At 41.2% G+C, this 25,255-nt stretch overlaps 2 protein-coding genes across 4 annotated transcripts in view; one reads left to right on the plus strand and one right to left on the minus strand.

Annotated features, from left to right (window-relative positions):
- Nucleotides 1–17,345, minus strand: part of supt6h (SPT6 homolog, histone chaperone and transcription elongation factor) — a 73,848-nt gene extending 56,503 nt beyond the window's left edge. Inside the window, exons 1-4 of one of the 3 annotated variants that reach the window (XM_043718486.2) lie at nt 17,229–17,345; nt 16,351–16,467; nt 8,755–8,937; nt 8,270–8,340 (exon numbers count right to left, since the gene is read on the minus strand). In XM_043718486.2, coding sequence (XP_043574421.2) covers nt 8,270–8,340; nt 8,755–8,937; nt 16,351–16,456 — 360 coding nt within the window. In that variant the 5' untranslated portion in view covers nt 16,457–16,467; nt 17,229–17,345. Of the gene's footprint in view, nt 1–8,269; nt 8,341–8,754; nt 8,938–16,350; nt 16,468–16,673; nt 16,693–17,228 lie in introns of those variants that run through there. The other 2 variants (XM_043718485.2, XM_087977368.1) reach the window with 2 other exon arrangements.
- Nucleotides 17,346–22,424: 5,079 nt separating this feature from the next.
- The window catches only part of LOC122564033 (stromal cell-derived factor 2-like), a 28,335-nt gene continuing 25,504 nt past the window's right edge, over nt 22,425–25,255 (plus strand). Inside the window, exons 1-2 of the mRNA XM_043718488.2 lie at nt 22,425–22,632; nt 23,746–23,942. Of these exons, the coding sequence (XP_043574423.1) occupies nt 22,440–22,632; nt 23,746–23,942 (390 nt within the window). The 5' untranslated portion in view covers nt 22,425–22,439. The remainder of the gene's footprint in view (nt 22,633–23,745; nt 23,943–25,255) is intronic.

Consider the following 25,255-nt stretch of genomic DNA (forward strand, 5'->3'; position numbering starts at 1 on the left):
TGTGTTGCTGGAAAAGCGCAGGTCAGGCAGCATCCAAGGAACAGGAGAATCGACGTTTCGGGCATAAGCCCTTCTTCAGGAATTTACACAGCATTCTACTTTGTCAGGGTTGGATGCTAGAGCTTTGCCTTTTCTAGAACAGCTTGAGCAGATGTCCAGCCTAGATGATCTCAGCACTACAGGCCAATGCTGTTAGGACCTTTGTGGTGTTGCGTATTTTGGTATTGTGGAGTAAGTTAAGTTGGCTGAAGACTGGCTCCTACAATAGCTTGGACATCAAGAGGAATGCGCCCTCAGAGTTGGGACAGAACTTTACCTCCACAAGGACCGTGCTATGGTTGCTTTGAATAGATGCATTTGCGACAGATTATAGAGGACAAGCTCAAACAACATTTTCCCCTATTATTGAGTAACTCACCAGTCTGGTGTTTATGTCTTACCAGATCTGTCCAGCTTAGTCATAATCAGGGCTTGAAGATATTCCTGTTAATTGACATTTGAATCTCTCATTGGGAGTAGGTGCTGAAATTATATTATTTCTAAAGGGTTTTTTTTATCCCATTATGGAGGAGCACATACGCCTCAGTTATGAAAGGCAGAAGGTAATAATCAGCTTTTTGTTTTGACTTGACATCATAGTGATGAATTCATGTCAAGGAATCAGAGGATAACTTCTTTTCAATTGGATACCACTGCCTCCCCATTTCTGGTAGGTCTGACTTGCCAGTAGGACAGGATAAGTCCAGAGATAATAATCGTAGTGTCCAAATTCAGACTGTGGAATAATGTGGAGCAGCTTTTCCAGTTTTTGCACAAGTTTACAAATATTACTAAGGATAACTTTGCAAGGCATGTGGATTATCATGTCCAGGTTGCTGCTCAATGGCCTCTGTTGTATTCTCATCCTTTTAGCTTTTCATTGCTGTTTTGTACACCTAACTGACTTCTCTGGCAATTTCAGTCAAGCATATTGATAGTGCGACGTAATTACATACAGGTTAGACTGGCAAGAACAGCAGACTTCCTTTACTAAAAAGACAATAGTGAATCAGATGGGTTTTTAAAAAGCTGCAATTCCATGGTCACCATTACTGATTCTAGCTTTTTATTGCAGATTTTAGTATATTTGAAAGATTTAAAATTCCCCAAATGTTCTGGTAGGAATTGATCCTCTCTCTCTAAATCATTTGCCCAGATCTCTAGATTGCTATTCCAGAAACAAAAACACCATTCTACATTATAGAATTATGAGCAAGGGGTTATAACCCATAAAAGATGTATCACTTCTTCACATCAAATTCCATTTGACACGTGCCTGTTCATTTCACTAGCCTATATCCTCCTGACACCAGCCTTGCCAACTTTAAGTTTCACATCATCCGCAGACTGAAATTATACCCTGTACATCCAAGGTCATCCATATCAAAAAATGCTATGGTTATTATAACAATCTTGTGAAACACAACTCTATTCCTCTGTTCAGAACTGATAAATAAATCATTCACCATTATTGTCTACTTCTGTCCTGCAGTCAATATTTTTATATCAACGCTACCACGTTAATCCCATTTATTACAATTTTGAGACCTTTGCTAAAACCTTTCAAAAACTCATGTACAAATTAACTCTCTCGGTCGAACTGAGTAACACAAGTCAATGCAATCTTCTTGACTAGCTCTCAACCACTGGGGACTGAAGAGGTATTTTCCAATATGAACTCTAAAATGTCACACTGAAATTAGAGACAGCTTTGTTCTTCTTCGCTATCTTTTAATTTCACATGCTGACTCAGAGTACATGCACACAGATAGATAAAGGATATCTAATTCTCAAGAAGCTTAAGACATCACAACTATAAGGCAAGTATGATATACTAGATGGTTTCTTTCCTGCCCGTTTTCACATGCTAACAATCATACATTTAATGTAAATCTGCCTTTTGAAATGTTTTTATTTTATTTAAATATTTTTACTAGCACAAAATTCCAAAGTACAGGTTATTTTGTCAGAGGACAGAACCAGGCTATTCAGCTCCAAGTCCAAATACACAAGGACAATGACCATTTTCTCCCTTAATTCCATTTTGGTGTGAAAAATACAGTGGGATGGTTAAGCATGATATTTTGACTAACAGTTGTGCAAAAGCTAATAAATATTTGCAAACAAGTCCATATGGAAAGCCCAAAACAGAATCAGTTGGGACGGAACAAGAGAACAGATAAATAAAAAAGTCTAAAAACAGACAGATGTAGAGAAAAGAATGCAAAACTGAGGCTTTGAGAGTTTGATGACCAAATTAGTAATAAATTGATCACAAACTGAGTTACTGAATTCATTTAAGGATTTACTGAAATCTCCTACTTCTACAGAGTCTAAAATGTCAGACTGTAATTAGAGACAGCTCTGTTCACAAGATTTAATTTTATTCTTGTTAAACTTGACTCATTTCTTTTACAGCATTTACCAAATAAAAGCCTTGCTATTTAATCTATATAGTAAAAACAAAATGCCAAACAGGCTTAACTTTTTTTTAAATTGAGTTCTTTTTCTACGGCCGAAGTGAAGTTTTCTTCACTTCAAGATTCTGGGTAATCAAAGATGGAGGACGGGGAAAAAATTGTGGCTGTAAGAGCTGCTCCTTTTTGAGGTATTTTCAGTGTTGGAGGTGATTTCCTTGAATTCCAGGAGCAGCAATTACTGTTTTACATACTGGTGTATAGTTCTGGAGATCTTGTGGGGAAAAAAAACAAAACAGTGGCACTTTAAAAAGGAAGAAAGACAAACGTAACAACCACGTGACCAGAGAAAGAAACTTATACTGCTGTCTGACACAGCAGTGAATCTGGACAATTACTGCCTTTGCTTTCAAGTATCTTTGGAGTGCATTGAGAAGAAAATGAACAAAGAATGAAATTCACAGCTGATCTTGGAGGAACCTGTGTGGGAGGGTTCACAGCACAGGAACAGATCAGTGCATTGTTTTTAAGTGTAGCCTTGCTATAAATCTACAAAAGTGAGTAGAGTGGGTTCTTTCTTGATTACATGTTTTATTGAGATCTGTCTCTTGATTAAATTTGAAAAATATAAGCAAGGCTAAATTAAGTTAGCCTTGAGAACCGTTTTTCTTGCAAAAAGACAGTGTTATTTTCTCGATTGGCAGATTGTTAAGGTGCAAAGATGGCCTTCAGTAGAATGAAATGCTCTTGTTGTCAGATGGGGGAGTTTCGGGAGAGTTTCCGTGTTACTAATGATCGTGTCTGCAGGAAGTATCTTTGGTTGCAAATCCCATCAGATCACATGGATCAGTTGAAGCGGTAGCTAGAGGCAATAAGAAATTTACAGGAGCTAGGAGGTGTGATGGATGGCAGTTATAAGAAGGGAGAAAAGCCACAGATACAGTCAGGCAGGTGGGTTAACTCTAGGAAAAGTAGCAGGGGTAGCTGGGTAATGTAGGAGTTTCTTGCAGCTATCCCCATCTCTAATAAGTATGCTGTTTTGGAAAATATAGGGGATGAAGGACTCTCAGGGGAATATAACACGAATAGCCAAGTTCCTGATACAGAGAATGGCTCTAATGTCATGAGGGGTACATCGGGTTCCAAGTGATCGATTGTGATAGGGGAGTCTCTAGTCAGAGGCACAGACAGACATTTCTGTGAAAAATCAGAATGGTGTGTTGCCTCCCTGGTGCCAGGATCAAGGATATCTCAGAGAATGGTTTCAAAGGGGAGATGGACCATAGGAGGTCATTTGAAATAAAGACATAGGAAGGGAAAAGGATTAGATTCTGAAGGGAGAATATAGAAAGTTAGGCCGGAATTATTTTTGAAAAAAAAAGGACCTGGAGGGTAGTAATATCTGGATTACGACCAATGCTGTGAGCTAGTGAGGGTAGGAATAGGAGGATACAGCAGATGAATGCTAAGGAGCTGGTGTGGGGAAAAGGGTTTAGATTTTTGGATCACTGGACTCTCTTCTGGGGTAGAAGTGACCAGTACAAGAAGGACAGTTTGCACCTGAATTGGAAGGGGACTAATACTTGCAGGGAGATTTGCTCGAGCTGCTCAGGAGGATTCAAACTAGTAAGGCAGGGGAGTGGGACTCAGGGAAATATTGAGGAAAGAGATCAATCTGAGACTGGTATAGTTGGGAAAAGAAGTGAGTCAAACAGTCAGGAACAAAGCAGAGAACAAGATAGGACTGATAAATTAAACTGCATTTATTTCAATGCAAGAGGCCTAACAGGAAAGACAGATAAACTCAGGGCATGATTAGGGACATGAGGCTGTAATATCATAGCAATTAGAGAAACGTGGCTCAGGGATGGACAGGACTAGCAGCTTAATGTTCCAGGATACAAATTCTACAGATAGGATAGAAAGGGCAGCAAGAGAGGAGAGGGGGAAAGAGGCATTTTCGATAAGGGATAGCATTACTGCTGTACTTAGAGAGGACACTTCTGGGAATGGATCAAGGAAAGTTATTTGGGTGGAACGGAGGAAGAGAAAATGGATGATCATGTTATTGGGATTATATTATAGACTCCCCAGTAGTCAGCATGAATTGATAAGCAAATTTATAAGGAGATCTCAGTTATCGGTAAGAATAATAGGGTGGATTTGATAGGAGATTATAACTTTCCAAACATAGATTAGAACTGCCACTGTGTTAAAGATTGAGGTGGAAGGGAATTTGATGTGTGTACAAGAAAACTTTGAGATTCAGTGTGTGGATGTACCTACTACAGAAGCTGCAAAACCTGACTTACTTTTGGGAAATAAAGCAGGGCAGGTGACTGAAGTATGAGTGGGGGAGTGCTTTGGGGCCAGCAACCATAATTCTATTCATTTTAATATAGTGATGGAAAAGCATAGACTGGATCTAAAAGTTGAATTCTAATCGCCTGTCCCTGCCGCTTCTGGTTGTCCATTTCAGCTGTCCGGTATATTGGGTCCAGGTCTATGTGTTTGTTGATGGAGTTTGTGAATGAGTGCCATGCTTCTAGGAATTCCCTGGCTGTTCTTTGTTTTGCTTGCCCTATAATGGTAGTGTTGTCCCTGGACCTGGACCCAATATACCGGCCACTACAGCGGACAGCTGAAACTGACAACCGGAAGCGGCAGGGACAGGCCACTATAAATGCCGGAGGAAACACCACAGAAGCGCTTCACAGGAGGCTCCCAAGCACTGAGGATGTCACCTAGACAGGGATCGAAACGTTTGCAACAAAAACTTCCAGCTCGGCAAACAGAACCACAGCAACGAGCACCCGAGCTACAAATCTTCTCACAAACTTTGAGTTGAATTCTAAATTGGAGGTAGGCCAATTTTGATGGTATTAGGCAAGAACTTTCAAAAGTTGATTAGGGGCTGTTGTTCGCATGCAAAGGGACAACTGGAAAATGGGAACCCTTCAAAAATGAGATAATGAGATTCCAGAGACAGTATATTCCAGTTAGGCTGAAAGGAAAAGCTGGTAGGTATAGAGAATGCTGGATGACTAGAGAAATTGAGGTTTTGGTTAAGAAAAAGAAGGAAGCATATGTCAGGTATCGACAAGATAGATCGAGTGAATCCTTAGAAGAGTTAAAGGCAGTAAGAGTATACTTCAGAGGGAGATCAGGAGGGCAAAAAAGGAACATGAGATATCTTTGGCAAATTGGGTAAAGGAGAATCCAAAGGGATTTTACAAATACATTAAGGACTGTAAAAAGGTAATTAGGGAGAGAATAGCACTCCTCAAAGATCATCAAGGCAGCCTAAGTGTGGAGCTGCAGGAGATGGAGAGATACTAAACAGGTATTGTGCATCAGTGTTGACTGTAGAAAAGGACATGGAAGATATACAATGTAGGGAAACAGATGGTGACATCTTGAAAAATGTCCATATTATAGAGGAGGTGGTGCTCGATGTGTTAAAACGTATAAGAGTGGATAAATCCCAGGACCTGATCAGGTCGTAGAGATGTACAGTACGGAAGCAGACCCTTTAGTCAGGTGTGACCATGTCGACCAGATATCCCAACGCAATCTAGTTCCACCTGCCAGCACCTGGCCCATATCCCTGCAAATCCTTCCTATTCATATACCCATTCAGATGTATTTTAAATTAGCGAAGTTTAAGTAGTCTTTTAAGTGTTGCAATTATACTATAGCCTCCACCACTTCCTCTGACAGCTCAGACCATAACAGTGTGTGTTTTCTGTGTGAAAAAGTTGCCCCTTAGGTCACTTTTATATCTTTCCCCTCTCACCTTAAACCTATGTCCTTGAATTCTGGAATCCAACACCTCAGTGAAAAGACTTTGTCCATTTATTCTATCCATGCCCCCTATCTTATAAACGTCTACAAGGTCACCCTTCAGCCTCTGATGCTCCAAGGAAAACGGCCCCAGCCTATTCAACCTCTCCCTATAGCTCAAACCCTAGAGAGGTGCCGGAAGACTGGAGGTTCGCTAACATAGTGGCACTATTAAAGAAAGTTGGCAAGGAAAAGCCAGGGAACTATAGACCGGTGAGCCTGACATTGGTGGCGGGCAAGTTGGAGGGAATCCTGAGGGACAGGATTTACATGCATTTGGAAAGACAATGAGTGATAGTCAACATGACTGTGTGCATGGGAAATCATGTCTCTCAAACTTGGTTGTATTTTATCAAGAAATAATGACGAGGATTGATGAGGGCAGAGTGGTGGACGTGATCTGTATGGACTTCAGTAAGGCAGTCGACAAGGTTCTACATGGTAGACTGGTTAGCAAGGTTAGACTTCATGGAATCCAGGGAGAACTAGCCATTTGGATACAGGATTGGCTTGAAGATAGAAGACGGAGGGTAGTGGTGGTGGGTTGCTTTTCAGACTAGAGGCCTGTGACCAGTGGTGTGCCACAAGGATAGTGCTGGGTCCACTGTTTTTATCATTTACATAAATGATTTGGATGTGAACACTATAGTTAGTACGTTTGCTGATTACACCAATATTGGAGGTGTAGTGGACAACAAAGGTTACCTCAGAGCGGGATCTTGATCAGACGGGCCAATGGGCTAAGGAGTGGCAGATGGAGTTTAATTTAGATAAATATGAGGTGCTGCATTTTTGAAAGGCAAGTCATAGCAGGACTTATACACTTCATGGTAAGATCCTAGGTAGTGTTGCTGAACAGACTTTGGAGTGCAGGTTCACAGTCCCTTGCAAGTAGACAGAGGTAGATAGGATAGTGAAGGTGGCGTTTGGTATGCTTTCCTTTATTGGACAGACCATTGGGTATAGGAGTTGGGAAGTCACGTTGCGGCTGTTGACGACATTGGTTAGGCCACTTTTGGAATATTGCGTGCAGTTCTGGTCTCCCGGGTATGAAAAGAATTTTGTGAAAGTTGAAAGGGTTCAGAAAAGATTTACAAGGATTTGCCAGGGTTGGAGGATTTGAGCTATAGGGAGAGGCTGAACAGGCTGGGGCTGTTTTTGCTGGAGCGCTGGAGGCTGAGGGGTGACTTTATAGAGGTTTATAAAATCATGATGGGCACAGATAAGGTAAATAGACAACGTCTTTTCCCTGGGGTGGGGGGTCCAAAACTAGAGGGCATAGGTTTAGAGTACGAGGGGACCTAAAGGGGACCTGGGGGCAACGTTTTCACACAGAAGATGGTGCGTGTATGGAATGAGCTGCCAGAGGAAGTGGTGGAGGCTAGTACAATTACAACATTTAAAAGGTATCTGGACGAGTTTATGAATAGGATGGGTCGAGAAGGCTATGGTCCAAGTATGGCAAATGGGACTAGACTAGGTTAGGATATCTGGTCAGCATGGATGAGTTGGACCAAAGGGTCTTTTTCTATGCTGTACATCTCTATAACTAATTGTTAAACTTTAATACAATTATCACCAACATATGTAGAGGAAGATTTTCAGCTAAGCTAATGGTTTGGCTTTGTCACAAAGCTCTTCAATCATCTCTACTTGTACCCCATATGAATGGTAAATGACCTGGTAACCACCAATAACTCAACAACCCTGATGCTACATAGTTGAAAACACAATTGTGTAATTAAACTAAGACAGACAAAAATCTGAAGCAACGACATACACATCTTACAAAAGAAACTCGGAAACATTACTTTTTCTTAAAAATCTTATGAACATTTGTAATATTTAATTTATTTACATCATCACTATGTTAGAGCAGTTTTCTACTTTGGATAGATCAAAAATTTACTAATTTTTAATTCTTAAACTTCAAATCACAGTTTCGGTTAAACCAAAAGAATTAGCTTTACCCTTTTGACTTTGACACCCAAGTTTTCCTCAATTAGGTCAAAATCATCATCTTCCAGCCTGTCATCATAAGCTGCATATAGTAAGAAAACAATTATTTACATCATATCATGGACATAGAAACATGACATTCTAGTGACTATGATTCATTAAGATTTTATTAAAATCTTGTTGATATAAATTTAAATTGTTTGACATCATTACAGCCTCTCCCACAGTATATTAAATCTCCAAATGCCTAGAATGTTGATTCTCTTGTCCTTTCATCAAGGTTCATATCAACAAGAATTTCTGAATGACAGGACATTATCTGCAGATATTTTCCAAAGGAGAATTTCCTTTTTAAAAATAATTAAAATACTCCAAAATATGGTGTAAATTCGGTGAGACAAGCATATATGCTGCAAGTACTAACACGAAACAGAAGTCTTAGCCTTGTGGATTTTGAATATCTACTGAAGAAAAATAATGTGATTTAAACACTGACTTTTACGCTTTCTTTTCTTTGTGATAGAGTCTGAACCCCCAGAACCTTCACTGGCTCCATCGTCATCATCATCATCCTCCTCCTCCTCTTCCTCTTCATCATCGTCATCATCGTTAATGAAGTCCTTTAAATTTCCCTGCTCATCCTGGTCATCTGCATTTTCATCCTCCTCCTCTTCTTCCTCTGTTGGTATGAACACAAAAATAATGTTTAGATATCCAGTTCCTCACACACCTAAAATGCATTATGTTATAGAGGTGTATAAAATCATGAGGTGCATTGATAGGGTAAATAGAAAAAGGTCGAGAGTATGGTGCTGGAAAAGCACAGCTGGTCAGGCAGCATTCACATTGGTGAAATCCACATTGATCTCATCCCACTCCTCCAAGGAAATGCAGGTCCCAGGCCTCCTCCATCGCCAAACCCTTACCATCCATCACCTGGAGGAAGAACGCCTCATCTACTGCCTTGAGACCCTCCGACCACATGGAATCAATGTGGATTTCACCAGTTTCCTCATTTTCCCTCCCCCCACCTTATCCCAGATCCAACCTTCATCTACCTATCGCATCCTCAACTACCTACCCCCCCAGCCCCAACCCCATTCCATTTATCTCTCAGCTCTCTTGGTCCACAAGCCTCATTCTTGATGAAAGGATTATACCTGAAACGTTGATTCTTCTGTTGCTCAGATGCTGCCTGACCGGCTGTGCTTTCTCAGCACTATACCCTACTCTGATCAGAAGCATCTATAGTCCCCACTTTCTCCTAAATATACAAGGTCTTTTCCCCAGAGTGGGAGATTCCAAAACTAGAGGGCGTAGGTTTAAGGTGAGAGAGAAAAGAGTTAAAAGGGACCTAAGGGGGCAACCTTTTCATGCAGAGGGTGGTGCGTGCATGGAATGAGCTGCCAGAGGAAGTGTGGGAGACTGGTACAATTGCATTTAAAAGGCATCTAGATGGGTACATGAATAGGAAGGGTTTGGAGGGATAACGGGACAAGTGCTGGCAAATGGGGCCAGATTAAGGGAGGATATCTGGTCGGCATGGACAAGTTTGGATGAGTTGGACCAAAGAGTCTGTTTCCGTGCTGTTCATCTCTATGACTCACCAATCTAGCCATCATAGATACACCTATCGAAGACAGAATTGATCAGAATGACTACCCCAGTATACTTGCAATGCTGAATTTCAATCTTTGCACTGAGAATGCCCTTCACCATATTGTGACACAACACTACACTAAATGGGATAAATCCAATGCAGTTGGCAGCACGGTGGCACAGTGGTTAGCACTGCTGCTTCACAGCGCCTGAGACCCGGGTTCAATTCCCACCTCAGGAGTGGAGTTTGCACGTTCTCCGCGTGTCTGCGTGGGTTTCCTCCGGGTGCTCCGGTTTCCTCCCACAGTCCAAAGATGTGCAGGTCAGGTGAATTGGCCATGCTAAATTGCCCGTAGTGTTAGGTAAGGGGTAAATGTAGGGGTATGGGTGGGTTGCTGGTCGGTGTGGACTTGTTGGGCTGAAGGGCCTGTTTCCACACTGTAATCTAATCTAATCTAGTTCTAGCAGCATATCCCTCAATGTTTCATTATCATTTAGATAGGGTACCAACCATGGTTCAATGAGGAAAAGCATACTTGGAACAACACCAGGCATACCTTAAAATGCAGCCTCAAATGGTGAAGTTATAACATGGGACCAGGTTCATGGTAAACACTGGAAGCAGCATGCAGAGAGAGAGCTAAGCAATACTACAACTAAAAGATCAGATCAACACTCTGCAGTCGTGCAACATCAAGCCATGACCAATAGACAATTAAACAACAAAAAGAGAAGAAACATCACTGCTCTCAATGATGAAAAAATTGTCCACTTTATCATGATAATGAAGAATATGCAGTATTCGCAACCATTTTCATCTAGTCAAGATTTATTTGGATTTCCAGCGTTACTGAAGCAGGTCTCCAGTCTAACTCAATTCACCAATGAGATTCAAGAAACAGATTAGCAAAGTAGTTGCACCAAAGGCTATGAGCCCTTGACAATACCTAGCATATTGTAAAGACTTGGGCTCCAGAACCAGTTGCAAAACTAACCCAAATTGTTCCAGTGCAGCTACGACACCAACATACGCCTTGATAGGTTTTGTAGGATAAATCTAATCAACTGCTGCCCTACTTGCTTACACTTAATTGAAGTGATGAACAATAGGTTATCAACAGTGCCAGCAAGTGGCATTTGTCTCCCACTTGCAAGTAACCTACTCATTGATACGGTGTTTGGATTCTTTCAGGTCAATTTGGCATCATTGTCCTCATTTCAACTTTGGTCCAATTATGGGCATAAGAGCTGAATTCAAGACAAAGTGAGAATGATTTCACTTGACATCCAGGTAGCATTTATAATCAGGGAGCTTTACTACAGTTGATGTCAATGACAATTGTGGGGAAAGCATCTCCAGTGGGTCAACACAATGGAAGAAGGATGTGGTTGCTGAAAGCCAATAATTTCCACAGATGTTCCTCAGACAGTTGAGGGCCGACCACCTTCAGCTGCTTCATCAAATGACTTTCCCTCCATCACAAAGTCAGGAGTATCCACTCTTGATCAGTGCTCACTACCATACTGTACACCTCGAGCACAAAGTAATTCCTGCACACACACAGCTTTGCGACAGAGGAGATCAAATGAGGTCATCTGCTGTACCTCTTTTGATGACTGAACAATCTTAATCAGAAAGTCTTCACAAGCACCTCAGTTGAAGTTGTTCTTGGTCAGAGACATGGGTTGGGATGATCTATGTTGACAACAGGTTTGCAGAGCTTGCATCAAAGTAGATGCAAGCTCTGCAGACCTTTTGCCGACAGCTGGTGGAGCTTACATTAATTGTCAGCTAAATGTGTTTGTCAAGGGTTTTCATGGCTCTTAACAGATTCTTCAACTAGAGCCTTGGGGGCTTATTGGATTTTTAATACACTAAATAACATCACATCACACATTAAATTCACTTGGAAGTGTATACTGTGTTCTTTCAATGCAGCTGGATCAGAATTCCTGAACTCTGTCCTTAACAGAACTTCATCAATACTTAAACCATGCAGACTATACCAGCTCAGAATTAGTTCATTGGCACCTTCTCAAGAACAACAAATTTTGCATTCAACACGAGTTTGAAAGATTGGAAGGTAATAGAATTAAGGGACTAATAATAATTAAGCAATTTAACAAAGCAGATATTTTCCTCTGATGGGCAACTAAAACCATAGGGCATAATCGTGAAACTGAAGCGGAACTATTTGGGAGTGAAACTGCAAAGAACCTTTTCCACAGAATGCTGAGGAAATCTAGACTATGTTGCTTTAATAGACTATGAAGTCCACAAAAATAGAAGGTGCGCTCATGAATGGGTCAATAAAGGATCGTCTTGCCAGTGACAGTCATGTCACAATCAAATTTTATAAGACAGGTCAGTGGGAGCATTCTTCTTTCTTGGATATGGTTTTGAATAATCCATGATAAGCACAAATAATCTATACTGTACTACTGATAGAGTCTATATTGTCAGGGTGAGTGCCTTTTAGAGTAGATGGCAAAACTAAGAACTGAGTACATATGGGTGTAAAAGCTTCCATGGCACTTACAAAATGGAGGAACAGGACAATTCTTCTGTTTCCTGGCCAATGGATACTGTTCAGTTTGGAGCAATTAGCAGGTACTTGGACTTGAAAACACTCACACAGATTTAACAAAATATAAAGCTTAAAGTAAAACATTTGAATTCTGATGAGTTTACAAGGTTGAAAGATAATACAATCAAGGCATTTATAACAACCTAGGAATTTGCTGAAGCAGACACAGAGAAACTATTTCCTTCCATGGGGCAAAAGAGCTTAATTTTAAAATTCGAGTATCTTTTTGATATCAAAGTTGGAAATCTGGACCACAACTCCCCAAAAAAGCAGTGGATGCATCTCTGGAACGCATTAGGAATATGAAACACAATGGATCAATTGTGTTGAAGGATACATCTGCATTACCTCATTGAAATGGTGGAATAGACTCAAAGGGCTGAAACAGTCAACTCTTCTGCAGCTCTGCCTCGATTTCAACAAAATTTGCTTTACTAAAAAGAACTAATTTAATTTTTCTTTGTTGCTAAAGCAATGCTCAAGAACTTTAGAAAACAGGCCGTGAAAATTTTGAATCACTATAATTCTGCACCCTGACATGATATGGCATTATCCAAAGCTGATACACACTTATCACAAACAATGATTAAAAATTACTCAGATAAAACATATCTGTGGTTTCAGAAATTGCATTGCAGAACTGCTGCTTCTCAATGCCCAGTCACACGGTATTATGACAAACTCCATTTAAGTAGAAACCCAGATTTTAAATAGTGATGGAAAAGGATAGACCAGATCTAAAAGTTGAAGTTCTAAATTGAAGAAAGGCCAATTTTGACAGTATTAGGCAAGAACTTTCAAAAGCTGATTTGGGGCAGATTATCGCAGGTAAAGGGATGGCTGGAAAATGGGAAGCCTTCAGAAATGAGATAACGAGAATCCAGAGAAAGTATATTCCTGTTAGGATGAAAGGAAAGGCTGGTAGGTATAGGGAATGCTGGATGATGAAAGAAATTTAAGGTTTGTTAAGAAAAAGAAGGAAGCATATGTCAGGTATAGACAGGATAAATCGAGTGAATCTTTAGAAGAGTATAAAGGCAGTAGGAGTATACTTAAGAGGGAAATCAGGAGGGCAAAAAGGGAAATGAGATAGCTTTGGCAAATAGATTTAACGAGAATCCAAAGGGTTTTTACAAATACGTTAAGGTCAAAAGGGTCACTCGGGAGAAAATAGGGCCCCTCAAAGATCAGCAAGGCTGCCTTTGTGTGGAGCCGCAGAAAATGGGGGAGATACTAAACGAGTATTTTGCATCAGTGTTTACTGTGGAAAAGGATATGGAAGATATAGACTGTAGGGAAATAGATGGTGACACCTTGCAAAATGTCCAAATTGCAGAGGAGGAAGTGCTGGATGCCTTGAAACACAAAGATGGATAAATCCCCAGGACCTGATCATGTGTACCCTAGAACTCTGTGGGCAGCGAGAGAAGTGATTGCTGGGCCTCTTGCTGAGATATTTGTATCATTGATACTCACAGGTGAGGTGCTGGAAGACTGAGGTTGGCTAACATGGTACCACTGTTTAAGAAGGGTGGTAAGGACAAGCTGGGGGACTATAGACCGGTAAGCCTGACATCGGTGGTGGGCAAGTTGTTGGAGGGAATCCTGAGGGACAGGATATACAAGTATTTGGAAAGGCAAGGACTGATTAGGGATAGTCAACACGGCTTTGTGCTGGGAAATCATGTCTCACAAACTTGATTGAGTTTTTTGAGGAAGTAACAAAGAGGGTTGATGAGGGCAGAGCGGTAGATGTGATCCATATGGATTTCAGTAAGGCGTTCGACAAGGTTGCCCATGAGAGATTGATTAGCAAGGTTAGATCTCACGGAATACAGGGAGAACTAGCCATTTGGATACAGAACTGGCTCAAAGGTTGAAGACACAGGGTGGTGGTGAAGGATAGTTTTTCAGACTGGAGGCCTGTGACCAGTGGAGTGCCTCAAGGATCGGTGCTGGGTCCTCTACTTTTTGTCATTTACATAAATGATTTGGATGTGAGCATAAGAGGTACAGTTAGTAAGTTTGCTGTTGATACCAAGATTGGAGATGTAGTGGACAAAGAAGAGGATTACCTCAGATTACAACAGGATCTTGACCAGCTGGGCCAATGGGTAGAGAAGTGGCAGATGGAGTTTAATTCAGATAAACATGAGGTGCTTGGGAAAGCAAACGTTAGCAGGATGTATACACTTAATGGTAAGGTCCTTAGGAGTGTTGCTGAACAAAGACCTTGGAGTGCAGGTTCATAGCTCCTTGAAAGTGGAGTCACAGGTAGATAGGATAGTGAAGAATGCATTTGGTATGCTTTTTTATTGGTCAGAGTATTGAGTACGGGAGTTGGGAGGTCATGTTGAGGCTGTATAAGACATTGGTTAGGTCACTGTTGGAATACTGCGTGCAATTCTGGTCTCCTTCCTATCAGAAAGATGTTGTGAAACTTGAAAGGGTTCAGAAAAGATTTACAAGGATATTGCCAGCATTGGAGGATTTGAGCTATTGGGAGAGGCTGAACAGGGTGGGGTTGTTTTCCCTGGAGCGTCGGAGGCTGAGGGGTGACTTTATAGTGGTTTACAAAATTATGAGGGGCATAGATATGGTAAAGAGCCAAAGTCTTTTCCCTGGGGTCGGGGAGTCCAGAACTAGAGGGCATAGGTTTAGGGTTAGAGGGGAAAGTTATGAGAGAGACCTAAGGGGCAACTTTTTCACAGAGGGTGGTACGTGTATGGAATGAGCTGCCAGAGGAAGTGGTGGAGGCTGGTACAATTGCAACATTTAAGAACATTTGGATGGGTATATGAATAGGAGGGGTTTGGAGGGATATGGGCTGGGTGCTGGCAGTTGGGACTAGATTGTGTTGGGATATCTGGTCGGCATGGACGGGTTGGACTGAAGGGTCTGTTTCCATGCTGTACATCTCTATGACTCTATGCTGTATATCAGAAACAAAAACAGAAATGCCCCTCTTCAGTTCTGAGCTTTTCCAGGAATTTCTGCTTTTGTTTCTGCATTTAAATAGGTCAAGTTTCAAATTCTATTTGTCCTACAGCAAGCAACATGTTTGGAGATTCTATTCCATACTTAAATACCTTTTAGATTAAAAACGTTTAGCACTGCTGTTACTAACACTCACAAGTTTATTTTCAGTACAATTTACAACATATCAGCTTAGAACTGATAGAGTACAGGCACCCCTGGGTTGCAAACAGATTCCGTTCTGGGTTGTATTTGCAAATTAATTTAGACAATGCAGGAAAGTTATAAAATTGCCATTCAGGAAATGTTCATAACTCAGGATTTAAAATTACAGCCTTGTATGAGTTTATGCTTAGAAGTACGAGCGTTTGCAAGTCAGCTGTTCATAAATTGGCGACCCCTGTACTATGATTTCTTGGGTCAAATGACGGCATAAGCTGTACAATGAATTTTAGTCAGTCATTTCAAGAGTGCGATTTTTAATTGCAATATTAAAGCATGGCCACAAGCTCTATCCACCCTTTTGGCGAGCACAGCCAAATTCGTAACATTATATAAAGTTCAGCAATCCTGTCATCTACTACTAAAAACAAATTTGAATTACTCATTTGCTGTTTGACAATCATTATTTACAAATTGATTGACAGATATCTAGACAACACTAGCATTTCAAAAATTATTAGTTTACGCGTACTTTGAGATAGTCCAATGGCATATTGTCTCATGTAAATATTTGTCTCATGTAAATATTTGTCTATCTGAACATCCACTGTACATTAACCAAACTTCAAATCTTCTTTACACTGAAAATAACCAAAATTTGACATTCACCTGGCCCTCACATTATATCTTTTAGGATTGCTTTCTCTTGCAAAGCATTAACCGAACATATAACATTCATGCATATGTTGCAACATTGTTGCACATACCATCATCATCGTCCATGAATTTTTTAGATTTCTTCTGTACTACAGTTCCTTCTTCATTGTACTCTTCCTCAGATTCCTCAGCTTCACTTTCAACAAAATCAGACATGATCACAGGCCCTACACAAGAGGAAGAAGAAATTTAAGTGTAACACTAAGTCCACAAGACAGCTAAAAGAACACGTGAAACAAAAAAGCCTTGATAATGTGGTTTGTCCAGATGAGAAACGAATGCTCATTTAAAACAGATGACAAATATTAAATTAAAAATAATTTTATTAATATGCTAAAAGTTGAATGTTCGGTGTAAAATTCATTAAGCTTACATTTTATAACGTTAAAAAGAAAAGAGCGTGGAACTGTAGTGTCGTGTACAAGGATGCACCTTTCTGAAATTTTAAAATACTGTGTCAGTAAGGTAACCTTCATATGCATTAGCTCAACTGAGCCCACAGACCACAGAAGACCATTTGAGCCATCGTGCCTGCAGCAGCTCGTTAAATGAGCATCATTATCGAGTGCCAATCTCCTGCCTTCACCCCCAAGACCCTTGGACATCGCTTCTGTCCAAATAACCGTCCAGCCTTGGGGCGTACTTGTGATGAATCTACAGGAGGAGGAGAATTAGAGGAGATTGGGTTAGAGGTGGTTTAAGATGGTTTTGCTTGTTCCGGGCTAGGAGAGGGTGGGGTGTTTGGGGAGAAGGGGGTAAAGTGAATGGGTCTCGGGGCTGGCAGGGTTTGCGGCCTAGTGCGGGGCCTCCAGCACAAACCGACAAGAACAGGTCAGCGCTCGGGCATAAACAACACTAATCTTCCAAAAATAACTACGACACAAAGATGGGAATCAGCCCCTCGCCGACGGACGGGCAAAATACACACACAAGAAAAGGCCAGAAACCGTCTGAAAATCCCGAGAGAAACGAGAATCCAAACTGTCGGAGCGGAGCACTGCACGGAAATGCTTTAAAAATGGCCGCCCGTGTGCACCTACAAACCGCCCGCCCGGCTCCTTCATCCCACCGCCCCCGGTTCCGGAAACAGGGGAGGGGGATAGGGAGTGGAGAGCACATCCCGCTCTTACTTCAGGATTTGGAGGGGCTGGAACATACAAAGTTAGAAATTACACGACACCATTGGCCCGTAACCTGGTGTTGTGTGAGTTTTAACTCTTACTCCAAGTGTCGTGCCCTGCAGCCAAATTTACAGAATGCACTAAAGTAAGTGGACAGGCAGGTTGTGAGAGGGATGCAAACAGTTGCGGAGAGATGCTGATAACTAAGTGGGCAAAAAGTTGGCAAATGGAGTATCCTCAAAAGGTGCTCATTTTGGAGGGGAGAATAGAATATTATTTTAATGGAGAAAAACTGCAGAAAGCTGCAACACAAAGGGACTTTGGGGTATTTGTGTACAAAACACAGAAAGCTGGCACAAAGATGCAGCAGAGAATCAGGTAAGCCATAGGAATGTTGGCCATTATTTCAAGAATTTTGGAATATAACAGTAAGGAAAGTCATATTGCAACTGAAACTATGTCCTGGCAAGACCCCACTGAGAATACTGAGAGCTGTTTTAGTTTCCTAATTTTAAGGAAAGAGAATGTTTCATCAGAGTCAGTTCTGAGAAGGTTCACTAGGATGATATCTACTTTGGATGGTTTATCTCATGAGTAAAAATTAAACGGATTGGGTCTCTACTCACTGGAATTAAGAAGAATGACAGGTGGTTTTTATTGAAACTTACAGGATTCTTAAAGGGTTTGACAAAGTAAATGTTTAGAGGATATTTCCCCGTATGGAAAAGTCTAGGACTAGAGGGCATAGACTCAGAATAAAGGGGTACCAATTTAAGACTGAGATTTTCTTCTCTGAGGTTCGTGAGTCTTTGGAACACTTTGCCACAGAGAGCTGTGGGGACAGAGTTTTTGTATATACTTAAGGTTGAGATAGATCAATTATAGAGTCATAGAGATGTACAGCATGGAAACAGATCCTTTGGTCCAACCCGTCCATGCCGACCAGATATCCCAACCCAATCTAGTCCCACCTGCCAGCACCCAGCCCATATCCCTCCAAACCTTTCCTATTCATATACCCATCCAAATGCCTCTTAAATGTTGCAATTGTACCAGCCTCCACCACTTCCTCTGGCAGCTCATTCCATACATGTACCACCCTCTGCGTGAAAAAGTTGCCCCTTAGGTCTCTCTTATATCTTTCCCCTGTCACCCTAAACTTATGCCCTGTAGTCCTGGACTCCCTGACCCCAGGGAAAAGACTTTGTCTGTTTACCCTATTTATGCCCCTCATAATTTTGTAAACCTCTATATGATCACCCCTCAGCTTCCGAAGCTCCAGGGAAAACAACCCCAGCCTGTTCAACCTCTCCCAATAGCTCAAATCCTCCAATGCTGGCAATATCCTTGTAAATCTTTTCTGAACCCTTTCAAGTTTTACAACATCTTTCTGATAGGAAGGAGACCAGAATTGCACGCAATATTCCAACAATTCTTGATCAGTAGGGATTAAGGGTTACAAGGAAAGTGCAGGAAAGTGGGTTCGATGAATATCATTTCAGCCATGATCCTACTGACTGTTGGAGCAGATGTGAGGGACCGAATGGCCTACTCCTATTTCTATTTCTTATGATCTTATTCTTGGTCCTCACTCTACACATGCTGCAAGACCAGCTGAGCTCTTCTAACACTTTCTAATTTAAAGCAAAAGTAGTCCATTCAGGCCCATTGAGCCTATTCCACAATTCGGCTCATTGTGTCTACTCCACCATTTAATGAGACCATGGCCAATCAGGTAATCCTCAACTCCTCTTTTCTTTCTTGTTCCTTGATTCCCTTATTGATTAAAAACTGTCTCAGCCTTGAGTAAAGAATTCCACAGGTCCACTACTCTATGAAAGATTAAATTCTTGTTCATCGCTATCCAAACTGGTCAACTTCTTACTGAGTGATTACGTTCTGATCCTAGACACTCCAACAATGAAAAACAACTTCACTTAAGAAACTTATATATTTCTAAAATCGCCTCTCATTCTCCTAAATGACAATTTTTATCTTGCTCGTTATACTTCCTTGTTCAGTAGAGCAGGTCTCTTCTGCAAACAAACACAGTTCCACAGTTGTTCACTTGAGTGTGTATAGGATATTTTGTTTATGTTGATAACTTTAACCACTTTTAAGGCAAAACCAGTAAAACTAGTGAATGACACACACTGGTTTGACATGTCTTGTATACTTCAAAATGGAACTTCAGTATGATCAGTATGTTCATTTTCAGGTATTACTAATTTTTAAACTGATCTTTCCCTTTGGTTGGAACATAATTTCACATAATTATGGAACTGTTAGAGCACAAATGGAAGCCATTTTCCCATTGTGCCTGCACCACCTGTCTGCAGACAAATCATTTCATGTCATTCTCCCCATAACCCACATTTATCTTTGAGGTAATAGTCTAATTTCTGCTACCAGGCAGTGCATTCCAGTTCTTAGCCTGTCATTGCATATAGAAGATTTTGTACTTGCCACTCAGCTTCTTTTACAAATTACCTTAAATCTGTACCCCCTTGTTCTTGGTACTTTGACAAGTGGGAACATTTCTCTATATCTGTCTGTCCAGAATACTCATGATTTTGAATACCTCAATCAAATGTCCTCACAGCTGGAATGATACTCTACCACTGAAGTTAAACAGACTAACCTGAAGTTGCTGACCTTAAACTGACTTGTTTGTTGTGTGAGCATGCAATGGTTTCAATTTTCTAGTTAAATCTAAGGAAGACTGAAAAATTGTGGGCTGTGCCTTTACAATTTGCATGTTGACTTGCCTCAATATCCTTTGATGTTAAGTATGTAAGTTAGCTCGCTGAGCTCGATGGTTTGTTTTCAAATGTTTCATCAAAATACTAGGTAACATCGTGAGTGAGAGTTTCTGGTGAAGTGCTGGTGGTATGTCCTGCCTCTCCATTTATAGGTCTTGGTTTCTTCAGGTGGGTGATGTCATTTCCGGTCCCCTTTTCAAGGGAAGGTAGATCGGGTCAAAATCAATGTGTTTATTGATGGAGTTTTGGTTAGAATACCATGCCTCAAATAATTCTCATGCGTGTCTTTGTTTCACCTGTCCTAGGATGTGTGTGCTGTCCCAGTCAAAGTGGTGACCTTTTTTGTCTCTATGTATAGAAATGAGTGATAGTGATTCGTGTCTTTTGGTGGCCAGTTGGTCTTCATGTATCCTGGTGTTTCCTGCTAGTTTGTCTGATGTAGTGTTTTTTCCAGTTCTTGCATGGTATCTTGTAAACGATGTTAGTTTGCTGGTGGCATCTATTGGATCCTTTAGGTTCATTAGTTGCTATTTAAGTGTGTTGGTAGGTTTGTGGGCTACCATGATGCCAAGGGGTCTGAGTAGTCTGGAAGTCATTTCTGGTATGTCTTTGATGTAAGGTAATGTGGCTTTGGTCTTTGGTTGCACTGTGTCTGCTTGTTTGGGTTTGTTTCTGGGGAATAGGGTACCCGTTTTTCATGAAAACATAGTATAGATATTTTTCTTCTGCTTTTTGTAGTACTTGGGTGCTGCAGTGCGATGTAGCTCATTGAAATAATGTCTTGATGCAACTCTGTTTGTGGGTGTTGCGATGATTGCTTCTGAAGTTAAGTATTTGTTCCGTGTGTGTTTTTCTGTAGATACTGATTTGAAGCTCTCTATTAACTGTAGGTTCAACTGTCACATCTAGGAATGGGAGTCTGTTGTCGTTCTCCTCCTCTTTTTTTGTGAATTTTATGCCTGTCAGGATATTGCTGATGGTGTTGTATGTTTCCTATGTTTTGTGATGACAAAGGTGTCATCTATGTAGCGGATCCAAAGTTTGGGTTGGATAGATGGGAGGGCAGCTTGTTCAAGTCTCTGCATTATTATTGCTTCCACTATGACCCCTGATATTGGTGCTCCCTTCTACCTTCCTTTGAGAAAAAAACCGGAAATGACATCACTCACCTTAAGAAACCAAGACCTATAAAGAGAGAGGTGGGACATACCACCAGCGCTTCACCAGAGATTCTCACTAATGATGTTACCTAGTATGGTGACGAAACATCTAAAAACAAACCTTAAAGCTCAGCGAGCTAACTTAAGTACTTATCATCAGCCTGAGCTACAAATCTTCTCAAAAATCGCTAATCCTTTGACGTATTGTCAGAAAAATAAATCAGCAGTGAATCAAACAAAGAAACATGTTTTGTCCTTAGGATATCAGTGTCACTATTTGTTGCCTATCCTTAACTGTATTTGAGAAGGAGGATACAGCATGCGGTCTAAGATCAAGAATAAATTTTTACGATTAAGTTGCTGATTGGAAGCAAATACTCAAATATAAATAATATTAAAACAAACAAATAATATTGCAGTTCTTTTGATAATGAACAGAATATGCACATAATGCAAAATATATTTTCAACACATCAAAGCAAAAGTATAATTTATGAGAAAATGAAAGATACAATCAAAATTCTGAAGAGTTTGGATAATTTCAACATTAAAGTTAAACATTTAATACATACAATTGTAATTACATTAAAGTTTGTGATTCATTGAGTTCAACTACATGCAATGGAAAAGCGATTTTGATTTCATGGGTAGCAGAGAAAAATTCAATTATCGTTTAATGTTTACAGACAAAAAAAAGACTAAAAAACAAATGAAACAATTTTTGCACCTTGTTACTAGGCTGTTTTTTGCGGTTTGGTGATTTATAAGTGACTGCAAGCTAGTAAACAGCTGAACACTACATGTCAGGTTCCAGCTGTTCTTTAACAGCTGGCTCCTTGCAAGCATTTGATCCTCCCCCAGCCGGTGGAGATGCTTGAGTTGGTCCTCCAATCCTGTCGTTGGCGCGAATGAGCTGGACCTCCCAGTCAGCTGGTGCCGCTGATGAACTCATCCTCCCAGTAGCGCAGACAGGGCTGACCCTCCCATCTGTCGGTGGCGCTGTCTTCGGAGTGCGGTATTTGACGGATTGGATTCTCTTGCCGCCCGTTTTCTGGGCTGACGTTGAGCTGTCAGTCAGTCAGTCAGTTGGAGCTGGATGAAAGGGAAGATGACCCTGGGAGGGAAGGTGGTTCCGTTGTTTTGGCGACTTTGTGTTTTCTCCTGTTTCTGGGTGTGCGGCCTCCTGGGGACATCTGACTTGAGCTATGTCACTTGTGGCTCGGTTATAAAATTATTAAACACCCGACACAATGTGAGGCTGCACTCGCACGACGTGAAGTATGGCTCAGGTAAGGGGGAGGGACCTGTAGGTGGAAAGGGGGAATGGGGTAAGAAGGGGGTGTAGGGGTCAGGAGGTGGTGGTGGGGGGGGGGATGTGGGTCTGGAGCAGGAAAGTGGGGTAGGCGTCTGGAGGGGGGAAACGGGACAGGAGTCAGGATGGGAGAAGGGGGTAGGGGTCGGAATTGGGAGAGGAAGGAAAGGTGGCGGGATGGGGGAGGGGTCTGGAGGGGGATGAGTTAGGGGGTTGGGATGGGGAAGGGGTGTGGAGGGGTCAGGGGACGTTAGGGGTCCAGAAGTGGGATGGGGAAAAGTGTCTGCAGGAGGATTGGTGGTTAGGGATCAGGATGGAGAAGGCAGAATAGGCGTTGGGATGGTGAAGGGATCTGGAGGAGGAAGGTGGAATAGGGGTCAGGAAGGGGAGAGGGATTGTGGGACGGATGGTGATCTGGTGGGGTGGGTGTGGTGGTCTGGATGTGGGAGGGGGTATGGTGGTCTGGAGGGGCAATAGGGTCTGGAGGGATTGGGAGGAGAGAGGGATCTGGAGGGAGAAGGGGGAAGGGGTCCGCAGCGGTACAGGGGGAAGGTGCTGGAAAAAGGCTGTGAAGGGGGAGGGGGTGGAAAGGGATGAGGGTGGGAACATGACCTGGAGGAAGTATATTTGATCTACCTTTAGGATCTCTTAAAGATCTCCATTCAGAGGATACGGTGGGTTCTTCAGCCCATTGAGTGTTGGCTGAATAGATTATCATTCAGTCCCTCAGTTCTGAGGAACAGTCACCAGACCCTAAATGTTAACTTTGATTTCTCTTCACAGATGCTGCCAGACCTGCTGAGCTTTTTCAGCAACTTCTGTTTTTCTTTCTGATTTGTAGTTCTTCAGGTTTTAAATTGATTATCATTATAGTTGGAAGGCAACTTATCAGTGAAGTTGCTTGTGTGCTCCTTGCACCACCTAGAGGTACCTGTGTGCTCTGACACAGCTATTTGTTCAAGAGTCTTTTGCGACTTTTGATTTTGGATTTCCAGTGCTGTTTCAGTTTTCGAACCCCATATTAATTTTGTGTCCTGAAGAAATTATGAAACCAATATTAAAGTAATTTCTATTAAGTATTTTGTTTCAGGAAGTGGTCAGCAGTCTGTGACTGGAGTGACTGAAGCAGATGACAGTAATAGTTATTGGAGGATACGTGGAAAAAGTGACACTGTGTGCCAACGTGGAAATCCGATAAAATGTGGTGAAACTATTCGTTTGACCCATATAAACACAGGCCGTAATTTGCACAGCCATTACTTTACATCTCCATTATCAGGAAACCAGGTGAGCTGAACAAATTTTTAATCTGTGATTTTTTTTTTAATCCTATCTATGCCTTCTGTATTTAACTTTTAAAAGCCCCTAAATTGACAATGTACTTTCTACGATTCTAATTAAGGAACCTGTAGCTGAAACTTTTATTCAGAAACACAATTAGCGTCAACAACAGCCCTGCCAAACTCATCTAAAATTACTTTATGGATTTATTTTTGCAGTGTTTCAAAATAACTGCATATTTTCACGTTTCTGTAACCATAATTGGTTTTACTTGCATTGGCTACATAGACAGCTAATCATCTATTCTTTAATGACTCAGGAATGTTTTTCAAAATTAGGAAGTGCATGTTCCTTACCAGTTTGGATAGAGGTTGAACTGTAAAGCTTGATAGCAAGCTAAATACATGGCATTTAAATTTGCTGCCAGTTATAGTGTTGTTATTTTTCAGCAGCATAAACCTTTGACGTGTAGGTTGATACAATCCATTTGGCTGAGTCCACCACTATTTTTACTCTTAACAATTCTTTTGGCTTCCCCATAAACCTAATTCTGAACTCTGTCTCTCACTTCTTCCCTCATTGTCTCACTAAGTTTACATTTTCTATAAGATTAGCTTTTGCCTCCTTTTATCCTATTCCTACTAAACTATTGACATGCCCTCCTGGTCCTCATTCTAAATGACATTGTTAAACTTTCCGTCTCATCAGATGCTGTCACTGTGCTTTTATGTCCATTGTCAGCAAAATTCTTTTAAAAGGAAAAAAAATACTACTCATGCAAATTACCCAACCCATCTTCAAATCCCTTTTATCTCAAACGTTGTGGCTTCCAAAATCCAGACCCATGCGATACAAATACTATTCTGAATTTATCCCATTTTGTATGATGCTAGTGCCACATACCATGCTGGGTGGTATAAGAGAGGTCTTGTCGTGTCAGAAATGTCCGATCATTGCTCTTATCAATATGGTTATGTATCTTAGATGCATAAATTGCAGCTGGTCCAAGGAGGTTTTTCCTTCTGTCGTCGTAGTCTTGTGCTCATTACAAGTCCAGTCTGGTATTTACATTCTTTGAAATGATCCTGAATGATGAACCTTTTAGTTTCGGGTGCATGTGGCACCATTGGTACTGCTTACAGGTGGTTTTCAACATGACAATGCATTGATTCTTCAGTTAATGGAAAGCAGTGGGAGGTTTTCTAGCCCACTTGGCATGCTGCCAGAGTCCACGTTCAGGACTCCTCAGATTATTTCTCCCTAAATGTTTACTACTGTGATGCCGCATTTGATAGGTTTGTCCTGTGAGTGGCATAGGA

Source organism: Chiloscyllium plagiosum, unplaced genomic scaffold (assembly GCF_037043375.1).
Source record: "Chiloscyllium plagiosum isolate Xiang-an unplaced genomic scaffold, Cpla_swu_hap1 HiC_scaffold_31, whole genome shotgun sequence".
In the NCBI taxonomy this organism is placed as follows: Eukaryota; Metazoa; Chordata; class Chondrichthyes; order Orectolobiformes; family Hemiscylliidae; genus Chiloscyllium; species Chiloscyllium plagiosum.